Here is a 13,063-nt window from a genome sequence, read left to right on the forward strand (position 1 = left end):
TATTCTATTTGTTCTTAGCAAGAGTTCTGTATGTAGAGGTAACCTTGAGAATTTCTTATCTGGAAGAATAAGTTGTGTGCATCCCTGTAAATTTTTTTTTTTTTTTTTCGGATATGCTTGTATCAGCATCTTGCCCTGATGGGTAATTTTCAGGGATAATCTTAAATAATTATGTAAAGGGATCTCTGATGCTCTGTCTTATTTATAATTTGTTCCAGCTGTAGGCATTCAGATGAAACTTGAGTTTTTCCAAAGGAAGTTCTGGACTGCCAGCAGACAGGTAAGGTATAATCACCATCTTGAAGCATTAGCGACACTGTTATTATACAGGTGTTCACATTTGGGTACCCGGAGACTAAAAGTGCCAGTTTACTGATGAATGTAAAATAAACTGTCAGCTACTCAGATATCCATTCATTTCACTGCAAAATAAAGGGCTGTCAACATGTTAGACACCATGTGCTGAGCAAAGTAGGGAATTTGCTCTTAGGAACAGTTTGAATTATAAGGTCAAGATACCAACTTTCTGTAAGAAGTTTTTCTTTTACTATTGGGAACTTTTAATATTAGGCTTTCATAGTGACTTCCTCCTAATCTTGTTGTGATGCCTGGTTAGTTGAGAGTTCTTTATTGCAATTAAGAAGACCCTCACATGGGGGTTGGGGAGGTGGCTCAAGCGGTACCGTCCTCACCTGGCATGCGCGGGGCGCTGGGTTCGATCCTCAGCACCACATAAAAAGTAAAATAAAGATATTGTGTCCACCGAAAACTAAAAAAATATTAAAAAATTCTCTCTCTCTCTTTAAAAAAAAAGAAGACCCTCACATGACTCGTTTTTACTGGGGATTGAACTCAGGGGCACTCGACCACTGAGCCACATTTTGTATTTTATTTAGAGACAGGGTCTCACTAAGTTGCTTAGGGCCTCACTTTTGTTGAGGCTGGCTTTGAACTTGTGATCCTCCTGCCCCAGCTTCCCCAGCCACTGGAATAACAGGCATGCACCACTGTGCCCAATTTGTTTTGTTTTTTTCTTCCTTTCTTCCTTCCTTTCTCTCTCTCTCTCTCTCTCTCTCTCTCTCTCTCTCTTTCTTCTTCTTCTTCTTTTTAATGTATCTGCCTATTTTGGTCAATGGACTTCTCTGAGCTATTCTGCTTGGAGAATCTGGGTACATTCTTTCCCCTCTTTTTGCTAAGGATTCTTAATGATATTTGCTTAGAGCACAAATGGCAAGTGATATACTGATAAACTGCCTCTGCCCACCCAATTCTAAATGTTGAAAGTATATATCTGAAGGAAATGATATCAGCATATCTAAGAGATACTTTCAGTCCCATGTTCCTTGGGTGTTATCACAAGAGCTAAGATGTGGAATTCAACTAGATGTTCCTCAACAGATGAATGGATAAGAAGATGGTATGGTATATCATTTCTTAAGTTAAAATACTTTAAAAACTGCAATGCTAAGAACACAGACAAGAATTTTGGTAAATCATAGGAAACTGATTTAAAATTAAATAATTACATAATTACGTCTTGTTACCAAAAGATTTGATATCTTTAAAAGATATCATCCATATTGAATGACAACATAAAATAGATGGGAAAAAAGCCAGCCCTCCCCAGACTGCTTTATATGTCTCTTTTATGACTGTTTGGAGTTGATATTGATTCTGGGGAGGGGAGCCAAGTCTCATCTTGAAGTCTTCTCTTTGGATGAAATTTGGTGATTTGCATCAGAGGCTTTGAATTTAATAGCTAAGTGGCAGCCACAGCAGATGCAGGGACATCCCAATAACACAGTCTCCCTTGTTCTTGCCCCATACAGTGTGCCTCTCTGGATGGCAAATGCTCCATTAGCTGCGATGATGAGGTAAGATGCACCCCTGGCCTTCTCTTGTTTCTGGCCAAGCAAAGGTGATAGATGGCAGTTTCTAACAGAGAGAATGCCACTATCAACAAAGCCAGTTCTGACATGTCACTCTGGAGCAGTCTCAAGCAAAAGGAGGGGCGGGGGGCAGATATTTTCTTTTTCGTTTTTTCCATTTCCCCCCTCCAATCAGATAGTTTGTTTATAAGGGCTGGGGGAATGGACTTTAAATATACCATGGACAGCACTGTTAGAATTTGGACATTTTATTTGTAGGAAATAATATCCATTAGGACTACTCTGTGAAGCACATATTACCATTCTCAAGATTTTCCCCTCAGACCTCTCTTCTTTCCATTCTCATAACTGCTCAGTGAAATAAGTAGGAATTATGGACCCCTTTTGCAGAAGAGAAAACCAAAGGCTAGGAATAGTTAAGTGATTCAGTTAATTTCATGCAATAAGCATAACCCAAAATATGGATTTGAAAACTCTGAAATTCAGAATTTTTCTTTCCAGAATAGTGCTTTTGTCCCCAAATCCTCTTCCTCTCTCTCTCCTTCTTTTGGAGAAAAGAAGGAGATTTAGATCCCACCCATCAGATATGAAAGAAAAAAAGTGCCGCTGCCCTGAGCCTGTCCATCAAATTTACATTTTTTACAGAATCCACTAGTACACCCTCCAGCCCATGCTTTAGAGCAAGGAGAATCATGGTGGCCTCCTGCTTACACTTAGGTAGCTTCTTCTTTCCCTGTATTAGCTAAACATTATCAATACATAAACTGAACTTTATAAATAATCATGTTCATTTTCCTTCTGGTTACCACAAGGACATAAGAAATTCTAACCAAACATAATTTCAACCCAGAAAACATAGATTAGAAGTAGACTTCAAAAAAGTATTCAAGGCTGGGCACGATGGCACCTGCCTGTAATCCGAGTTGTTTGGGGAGCTGAGGCAGGAGGGTCATGAGTTCAAAGCCAGCCTCAGCAATTGAGTGAGGCCTTAAGCAACTCAGTGAGACCCTGACTCTAAGTAAAATACTAAAACATTTTTTAAAAAGGCTGGGGATGTGGCTTAGTGGTGGAGTGCCTCTGGGTTCAATTCCCGGTACCAAAAAGAAAAGAAAATAAATAAATAAAGGATGAAATTAAAACAATACACTTTGTCCCCAAGGGTCTACCTGCAACTTTAAATGAAAATTCTTTTTGAATTTTTTATTATTTTAGTACTGGATTTTAAACCCAGGGGCCCTTAACCACTTAGCCACATCCCCAACCCTTTTTATATTTTATTTAGAGAAAGGGTCTCGCTGAGATGTTTAGGGTCTTGGTTGTGCCACTTGGTTGCTGAGGCTGCCTTTGAACTCGTGATCCTCATGTCTCAGCCTCCCAAGTCACTGGGATTACAAGCCTGGGCCAACATACCCAGCACCTCAAAATTATTAATCATAATCACAAACATTGTTCAAGTTTCAGTATGCAGAGTAAAAGCCAATCCATCAGGTTTTCAGTGGAAGCCCAAGTTTTTCTGATCATTAGATCAAAAGTGGTTTCTTTTAGGAAAGAGCACTCTATGAAGTTTGCTGATCAATGCCCTTTCAGTAAGTCCAGGGGTAACTTCCACAGGACAGCCACAGAGGCCTCAAACCTGCCCTCTGTCTTTAAGACATGCATTGCCACACTGGAATGCTGTACTTACATGCAACTCAAGGATGATGTCAATCAATCAGTATCATGAGGCCCTGAGTTAAGTTCTTTCCTTAGTAATTGAGGGTACCAGTAGCCCTGTACCACTAATCTCAATTTACAGTAATGGAGGATGTTGGTTGATTAGTTGGCTGGTGAGATGGATGATGATTTGAGTAGTGGATTGTTGATTAATTAGTTGGTCAGTTAATGGTTGCTTGGTTGGTTGGATGGTTGTTTAGTTGGTTGACTAGTGAGGTAGATGGATAAGTGCTTAAATAATTTAATGAGTAAAGGCCAGAGGGAATAACTGTCCTACAATCTTCCTCACAGTGCCTCGGTGCATCCTCACATAAAAACATAAAAATGGATCCCTACGTAGAGTGTACCTTGCTTCAGTGACTGATTTCACAGGTGGTATAGCATGTGACTAAAGGCACAGGCTATGCAGTTAGACTGACCAACTTCAGACTGTGACACTGACAATAATAAGATGAGTAATCTTGGACAATTTTCTGAGCCTCTCTGTGCCTCTGTTTCCTCAACTATACAATGGAAAGAGAAATATCCACCTCATGGAGGAAGAAGAACAAATGAGAAGAGGTATGAAGAAATCCATGGCGTGGCTTCCGCCAAATGATAAATATAAAAATGATAACTCTAAACCAACAATGTCAGGACTTTTTCTTTCCTCAGTAGCGGTTCACCTGGGTCTGAAACCTCAGATGACAATGGCATGTCCACTGGGACTTTGTAAGCTCAGTGGTCCCCTCCTCTCTCCAGGGATCCTTCTTCAGCAGCCATTGGGATGATCCCCATTTGAATGTCATTTAAAGGTTCCTACTTTGAAAATTAAGATTTGAATTGGCCCTGATTTTTGAACTTGCAATGATGCTCAAATGTCCTCAATTTGCAATTTGAAACTATCATCCCCTTTCCTCTTTGACCCTTAAATTTTGGTGCCTAATTGAATTGTTTTATTGTTGTGGTTTGGTTTGGGTTTTGGTTTTTTTTGTGGCATTGGGGATTGAACCCATAGCCCTGTACCACTGAGCCTCATCCCCAGCCCTTTTCTGTTTGTTTTGAGACAGGGTCTCACCAAGTTGCACAAGCAGGACTTGAACTTGCAATCCTTCTGCTTCAGCCTCCCCAGTAGCTGGGCATGTGCCACTGCTCTGGCTTGACATTGTTTTAAATGGAAAAGCCAGCCCTGCTTCCTCACCCAGGCACATTGCCAGTCTTTCAGCAGACTTCTTTCCGTGTGTCATTCTCCTGTGAGACCATGTCCTTCCTCTTCCCCAGCTGCCCTCAAATGATCAGGTCCCCATTCACAAACAGCTGTGGGGGCCTATTAAGTTCAGTGCTTCTGGATTCTCCACAGCCCTAAAGAGCTGGCCTAGCCTCTCAGACTGATCAAAGAAGCTTTGCCTTAGGTCCCCTCTTGCCCCTTTGTCTCCCCAACTGGGCCTTGGCAGGAGTGCCCTGGGCCAGTGGGTGGGATCAGTGAGGCAGGATGCCCTCCCATCTTGCAGGAGAACATCCAAGTCAGGGCCTCCATCCACCATGCGGGTTGAAGATCCTGGCCATGAGGCTGGCTGAAGATTTTTTAAGGAGCTCTGTTGTCCCCAAGGCAAATGTCAACTTCATGACCCATGAGCTAACGGTTCATACACTCAGATATTCCTTCCAGATATGTTTACTGAGCCTTCTTAGGTGCCTAGCTGACCACAAGGGACCAAGTGGGAAGGAGAGTTAGAAATGGCCCCAGCTCACTCCTGGAGCTCACTAGGTGGCTCAGGAGATCAGCAGATATGATCAACTGTGACAAGTGCTGTGGAGTAACTAACATGCAGGCCAGGGATGGCTTCTCTGAGGAAGTCAGTGGAAGATGGAGATGGAAATGACATTGCAGACAATGCCTGGAGCATGGGAAGCACATTATTGGCAGAGAACACCACTCAGGACAAGGAGAGGAAGAAGGAAGGCCAGGCCTACCTCTGATCTCAGCCTGACCCAGCTGTCCTTTCCTCTGTTTCCACTCACCTGCCTGGCAACCACCATATCCTGTTGAGAGTGCCACCCTTGCAAAGACCGTGGAAGACGAGGGGGTGATCCCCTACTGAGGCATTTGGAGGAAGCAGAAAGATCAAAAACTTCATAACAGATTCAGTTCGGCTCTCTCTTGTTCTAAAGAAATAGAGATGACCAATAGCTATTGATCTCTAAGACATTTGAGTTCCCGTAGGTATTTCCTTCAGCATTTGAAAGACTCCTTAATTATGACAGGGCTAGGAGCCGGTGGGGACCTCCATGTTTGGAAGCACTGAGCCCAGCCAGTGAGTAGGTTGAAGGGTCATTTGAATGCCACTGTGGGAGGGACACGTGTGACTCCTACCAAGCACATCTTTCCAAAGTGACTCCTCTGCAATGCATGCTTTCAAATAAATAAATAAACCACTATTTTGATATGACCGTTGATCTGTCTTGAAAAGATAGAGCAATTGATGCGCAGGAAGGATCACTCTGTTCTATAATTATTATATTAGGGATCGGGTTGGAAAACCTGGAGAAAAAAAAAAAATAGAAGTGTCACTTTCATGTTCCTGAGATGTGTCATACCCCAATGAAAGAACCCAGCAACCTCGGTCTCTCTCATTGAAATGAAGACAATGTTCAGCAAAATACTGAATTCCTAAGTGAGTTGTTTCATCCATCAAAACAAACAAAAGCCACCCCCTAAAACACAAGGCAAGACAAAAAGCAACAAAGCTCAGACAGTGGACCTCCAAGATTTCCTGTTAAGAGATACATACCAATTTCCCTTTCTGAGAAACTATAGAGTTTTAGCATTAAGATGCTTATAAAATGACATCAGAGATGAACGTTGGCTTTGCAGATGTTGACTGAGCTGGTGTTCTTTGGGGACTTATGGGGCACTGGGTGCAATTGCTCAGCATATAATGTCCACCCTCCCTTTGAATCTTCTCAGTAAACCTGTGAACAGCCCTTGCTATCTCCACCCTTCCAAGGTGGAAACTGAGACTTAAGAATGCCCAAGACTTTGCTCAAGGCCACAAAGGCTACACTGACAGCAAACATCAGAGTTTCCATTCTAAAGCGGGTAGCTCATTTGCCCTCTAATCAACACCAGCATAGGCCCTGTGACCAAGCACCTTCTTCTGCATTAAGTGACTACCCAGTTCCAAGGCCTGACTTTGGAACTTTAATTTCAGGAATCTACCTTTTTGAACCAGAATGAGACTTCCCTAAGCAAAACTTGAGCTATAAAATCATTGCAGAAAGATTTCTTTCTTTTCTTTTTTTTTTAGTCAACTTCTTTGTGCCTCTCTCCATTGCTTATCTCTGCATTTTTTTTTTTTGGTACCAGGGATTAAGCCCAGGGGCGCTTAACAATGGAGCCATATCCCTAGTCTTTTTTTAAATATATTTTATTTAGAGACAAGGTCTAACTAAGTTGCTTAGGGTCTTGCTGACTTGCTGACACTCGCTTTGAACTCATGATCCTCCTGCCTCAGCCTCAGGAGCCACTGGGATTACAGGTGTGTGCCACCACACCCAGTTTATCTCTGCATTTGAAGAACAACCTCAACCTGAGATGATTTGCCAAGGGTGGCTGTGGAATAGGCACTTAAGAGTATGTCATGAAGCTGTTTATTTCTTCAAGTCCTTCAGCCTGTTAGAGCACCTGTTGGAGTAGGGGTCTTTCAAGATGCTGGGCTTCATTGGGGTGGGGGTGGGATAGCACAAGGAAGAAAAGCTGGGGAAATATCTCCTTTTCCATTATGAGGGAGTCTAAGAATGTTACTGGAATATTACATATTGTGAAGTGTCACAGAGAAAGCAATTGGTCAGACTGGATGCTGGCTAATTCTGTCCTGACTGTGCACCAGCTCTCTGTCCCCTAATCTAGCAGACTTCCTCCTTGGCACTTATTAGCAATCATTTAATCCAAGGGGTTGGTGATAGTGACATGTGTTTAGGAAGTCATCTGGCCACGACATGTGCCTTTCGGTGTTCTCAGGTAGGCGACACGGTATTTTCCATGAAAACTTAATGACACCTTTCAGATTCAGTGACCTGTGAACTACATCCGTGACAGGACACCCTGCTTTTGACCTATGACTGTCTCAGTGATTTGTCAATCCCAATGTCGTCACTACTTGTTACTTGCTTGCTTATAAAGGTGACTGCATCTTTTTATACTCAGCATAACCTTGGAATTCAAATATAGCCACAAAGTGCTGTGTAGTAAGGCCTCTTCTCAGCAACCTGTTCCTGTCCTGAAATGGTAACAGAAGGGGGAGAAGGTGAAGTTTGAAAACACTAACTAGATGCGTGGTCCAAGAAATCAATGCCAGTAGAAGAAACAAATGCTGTTCCCGGCTCACCCATGATGCTGGGCACAGGCAAGGCACCCTGGGGGGAGTGGAAACCTAGGCTCATTTGTCCCTGTGATCCTTGGCAGCCCTTTTTATTTCTGTTTCCATCACCATCCAGTTAGGATGTAAAGGAATCAGACCAAAATAAGTGGCTCATCCAGGGCAGCCTTAACTTCAAGTCTTTACTAGCCTTATTGTTTTCTTCTTTGCTGCATGTTGGATACATAGAACCCCCACAAGTGACATCTGATGAAGTCTCTTGGCTTCATATATTAGCTTAAGAAATTTTTATGCTCAAGGAAGCCAGAAACCTATACTTGGGGTCAGTAGTATCTGGCCAGACTACCCCAAATACTAGTCACTCTGAGTTTGCTATTTTTTTTTTCTTTTTTCTTTTGGCTTGTTTCTAGCCATATAGAGAATACCTGGCACAATTGGTGAATTGACCAGTCTGGGTGGCTTTTCTGCTATTCATTGTAGTATCTTTTGGTAACATGTGGCTACAACTTCTATCCTTAGTTTTCTAAGGGTTAAGAGTTTGCTTTTTTCTTTTCTTTCTTTCTTTCTTTTTTTTTTTTTTTTTTTTTTTGGTACCAGGAATTAAACTCAGGGGTGCTCAATCACTGAGCCACATCCCTTTTTTTATATTTTATTTAGAGACAGGGTCCAACTGAGTTACTTAGGGCCTGGCTAAATTGCTGAGGCTGTTTTTGAACTTGCAATCCTCCTACTCCATCCTCCCAAGCCATTGGGTTACAGACATGTGCCACAGCGCCCAGATCCTATACTATAAATTTCCAACAAGGGAAAGTGGGATTTGGGGGCTAGGAATTCTACTTCTAATAAAATTAAATATAGCACAATACAGAATCCTTTACATTTTATTTTCTCAGAGTGATCCCAAAGAGTGTCAAATAGAGTAAAAGTTCTGTTTGATTTTCCCAGGGGCTTGTCTCCATCCTGTGCTTTGAAATCAGTCTCTTTGGAAACACTTCTGTCTGATCTGTGGCTATTTTTTCCTTCTTTAGACATCTACTGCTAACTGATTTTAATGTGCCAATGGCTTCCTGTGTGATTGGAGCTGTCTTCTACTATCACTTTTTTGGATTTCATGAAATCTTACCTTTATCAAGATTTTCATTTTCCCTGTACCTGCATTGAATTGCCCAATACTTACATCAGATAAATAGCTGTTGTCCAAAGACATAGGTCTCATTGCAAGAGTATACTAATTGATTAGATGTGTTTGCATAGGAACTAATTTTAAAATTAGGAATTTGAGGAGGAGGCTATGAGGGCTCTTGAATCCCTATGCAACAGGGAACAATAAGATGGTCAATATCTGAATATGGAAAGTCCCTCCAATACTCAACATGTCTGTATTGATTGAACAGAGGGCAAGAGCTTTGCCTTAGTGTCTGTATCTACAAAATGAACATCATGACATTCAAATCAGTAAGGATACAGATCTACCTAATTTGACCCAAGGTGATCTTCCTATTATAGACTGAGTTAGCTCTCTTTGGGGTCCTAGTGTAATCAAAAACATTGCTGTCCAAAAATGTCTTTCTGCCACCATGAACGTGTCCAAAAGCCTATCCTTTACCCCGGATAGATGTGGTACTCTTGAGATGGCATGTGGATCCCAGGGACTGAATTTTTAGTTGTCTTTCATTCTAATCAAGTTAAAATTAGATATAAATCTCCATACAGCCAGTGGGTACCATATTGAAAGCATAGCTCTGCAAGATCACTTCCATAATGCTGTCTCTTGAAGATGCAGGAAGTCCATTAAGACTCCCCTTAGGACCCCAGTCGTGTCCCTGAAGCCAAGAGCTTCTCCAAACAGCAAGAGCAAGAACAGGTTTCCTAAGTCATTCATCTGTCCCCTCTGAATCACTGAGACAGCTCTGTTATAATATCACTGAGTAGCTCTGAGGCAACTACTCTTCTATAAAAAGTGCCAACCAGGCTTTTAATTTTCTGTCGATTCCATACTATCACTGTCTAGAAATAAAGGTCAGACCTTTCTGACCAAGGCACTGCTGTCCTTTGGTACCCGACTAAAACCAACCCCATGCAGAGGCCAGTGTCCCAGAAACCACCACCCTGCGGTGGCCTGGAGCTATGCGGAATTTAGCTCAGGGTAAAGATATGTTACAAATTAAATGTTTCAGTCGGTATGTAGAGCTGCAATAAATAGAAGCTGAGTTACATCAAGGACAGAATTAAGCCTTAAGTTTAAACTCCACAGCACTGTAATTAAAACTTAGCCTGTAGCAAATCATTCACTTGAGATTAAAGGAGGGTGGAGAAGCAGAGGTTGGGGTTTACCTTGCTTTCTACAATTTATAAGTCTGAGCTACCAAAAGCTAACAGCCCTGCCCCCAAGTGCAGCTCCCAATTAAAAACACAGTTTGAAAACCTTTAGGAGGCCTGAGGGGCCCCTTTAACAGAAGGCTGCCCCTTCCCCCCTGCCTCAGTCTATGAACAAATTAAAAATATTACCTGGTCCCCTGATGGTCCTCGGAGCTGACACCATGTTTTCATTAATACATCATTAGAGTAATGACATTGTGCTGGCATTTCGCTTTCAAAACAGCCAGCACTTTGGCCACCAAAAAAAAAAATATATATATATATATGGGCTTGGGGACCTCTGAGCACTTTGTTCCTGGGAAATATTCAGGCCTCATAAAGAAAACAAAACAAAACAAATCCAATCAAGAAAACAAGACTAACTGTAACTCATCGCTTTTTTAACACATACTCTTTTTTGTCTCAATCCCCTGAATTTAACTCCCCACCCCCCAAAATGGGTTTCCCTCAGGATGAAGTCACGCCATTTGATATAAAAGCAGTCCGAGGACCCAGAGTTGAAATTGTGCCTTTCCCCCCCCCCCCCAACCTTTTATTTTCTAGACTGTGAACTGTTACCTCATAGACAATAACGGGTTTATTCTGGTGTCTGAAGACTACACACAGGTAAGCGAAAAATTCCAATCAACTCAAAACGAGCAGCTTAGAATAAGTTGGGTCAGGGCGAACAAATTATGGTGTTAAAACTTAGCGATGGTGATCTCTAAGTAAGAGGTAATAGCAGGAGATTATAAGACCTGATTTTGAAGAATGTCACAGTCTACTTCCCAGCAGGCCCCAAAGAGTCTTTGCCTCCTGATGGGGTGGGGTGGGTGTGGGGGTGCAGAGAGCCCAGGGTCTGTTCTCTTACTCATAAAATGTTCAATTTATAGAACTCAGCCGAGGAGTGGTCTGAGCCTCTGAAAGAATTTTTGCCTCAAGGGTGGAAGTACCTTAAAGGGTTTGGGCAACTTTATGGATATTTTAGTTATACACACACACGCACACACACATACTCCTGCATAGTGGTTGGATATGGCTTTTGATCTGGGTGTTGCTGTCGAAAAATCAGTCATCTAAGTTCAAAGATAAAATAACTTCAGCTCTCAACTCTGAGAGAACAGGATCCAGAAATAGAAAAAAAAAAATGTATTGTTTATTTGATAAAGCCTTTGCGCAGTGTGAGAGCAGGAGGAAGAGGGACAGACGGTAGGTAGGCAAGCTGTGAGTTTGAACGCTGCATTTGGAAATCAGAATGAGAGTTAAAGTCAACAGCACTGTAATAGAGGAACAGGGATTTCCATTCAAACTTTCTGCCTTCAAATTTGTCCTGCAATTAAAAATCCAGTGAGCATATTAAAATCCGGTCCAGTGCAGACAAGTGTAGTGGTACTGCATGATAAATTAATATTAAGATGGGTACTGTGGTGCATGCTTGCAATCCTAAGGATTTGGGAGGCTGAAGCAGGAGGATTGCAAGTTTGAGGCCAGCCTCATCAAATTAGGCCCTAAGCAACTAGGAAGATCCTGTCTCTAAACAAAATACAAAAAAAAAGGAAAAAGGGGTAGAGATTGTGGCTCAGTGGTTAAGCACCCCTGGGTCCAATCCCCAGTGTCTCCCCAGAACCCCCCCATCCCCCAAATTAATATTAGCAGGAAAGGCAAATGATTTTCTGGTGCTAGTTGTCTTCCTCTAACTAGTTTTGGGATCATCGACACATTATTTAACCTGTATGAGCCTCCCTATAGGCTCTATAAAATGAGTCTTGTTCAAAGTGTTTCCTACAACTCTGTATTTGAGGATACAAATATTTAAAAAATGAACTCTATTAAATAATTTCAAGTTCTTTAGGAGTCATTAATATGATAGGTCCATTAATGCTTAATAAATAAGTTAAAATATTCTTAAGTGTGGCTCTTTAAGATCTGAGCCGATGGTTGGCTACTTTGTACATACTGAATTCGGGAGACTTGAGGAATTTGTGCTTCCACTTCTCCTCTTATCCATGAGAATGTGGCAAGATTTTAACTGTACCTTTAAGTCTCAAAAGGCCCCCACACCATCTCCTCCAATGCTAGACATGACTGCATATTGGACAGTTGGTGGACATAAGATAGGAGTCCCTGAAACAAGGCCAGTCTCCAAGGCAACAGAAAGGGTCATCAGCCTACGGTAATATGCCCAGTTGGTTTGAAAGAGGAACACTGAGAAATAGAAGAATCTCCAGAGATTAATGTTCTGGGAGGTGGGGCTCTGTCTTCCCGCCATACCCACAAATGACTGAGATAGAACCCTGACCTTGGGGGTGCAGTAAAGACAGAGTGGATATTTTCCAGGGTCGAGAACAGGAATAACCAACACATCGCCGAACAGGAGCTAGATCCTCTAACAGAGCCATGGCCCGCAGGCGCCCTGCTGTATCTCTGGCTGTAACAGACCTGCAGCATTGCCCAGGGAGCCTGCCAGCCCCAATCGGCCTGGGCTTGTTTGATGTCGTGTGGCCTCCTGCACCCCAATTAGGATAATTCTTCTTCATCTAACAACCACTTCCATTGACACTGGCATATTTACACACACAAAATACAAATGTCCTTCTTGCTCCTAGCAGCAGCACATGCCCGCCCACAGAGGTTGCAGAAGTTTCCTTCTAGTGAAAAAGGAAGTGCTTGACATTCAGTCAGAGAAACGGTGTTTCCTTTTTCCTCCTCTTTGTCCTGACTTTTTTTTGCAGAAGTCTTGCTCCA

General features: G+C 42.2%; 1 protein-coding gene across 1 annotated transcript in view; it reads left to right on the top strand.

Moving 5' to 3' along the window:
• Positions 1-13,063, top strand: part of Cacna2d3 (calcium voltage-gated channel auxiliary subunit alpha2delta 3) — an 870,922-nt gene that overhangs the window by 766,353 nt on the left and 91,506 nt on the right. The window contains exons 28-30 of the mRNA XM_076868261.1: positions 219-280; positions 1,830-1,874; positions 10,883-10,945. Of these exons, the coding sequence (XP_076724376.1) occupies positions 219-280; positions 1,830-1,874; positions 10,883-10,945 (170 nt within the window). The remainder of the gene's footprint in view (positions 1-218; positions 281-1,829; positions 1,875-10,882; positions 10,946-13,063) is intronic.

Source organism: Callospermophilus lateralis, chromosome 1 (assembly GCF_048772815.1).
Source record: "Callospermophilus lateralis isolate mCalLat2 chromosome 1, mCalLat2.hap1, whole genome shotgun sequence".
Lineage (NCBI taxonomy): Eukaryota > Metazoa > Chordata > Mammalia > Rodentia > Sciuridae > Callospermophilus > Callospermophilus lateralis.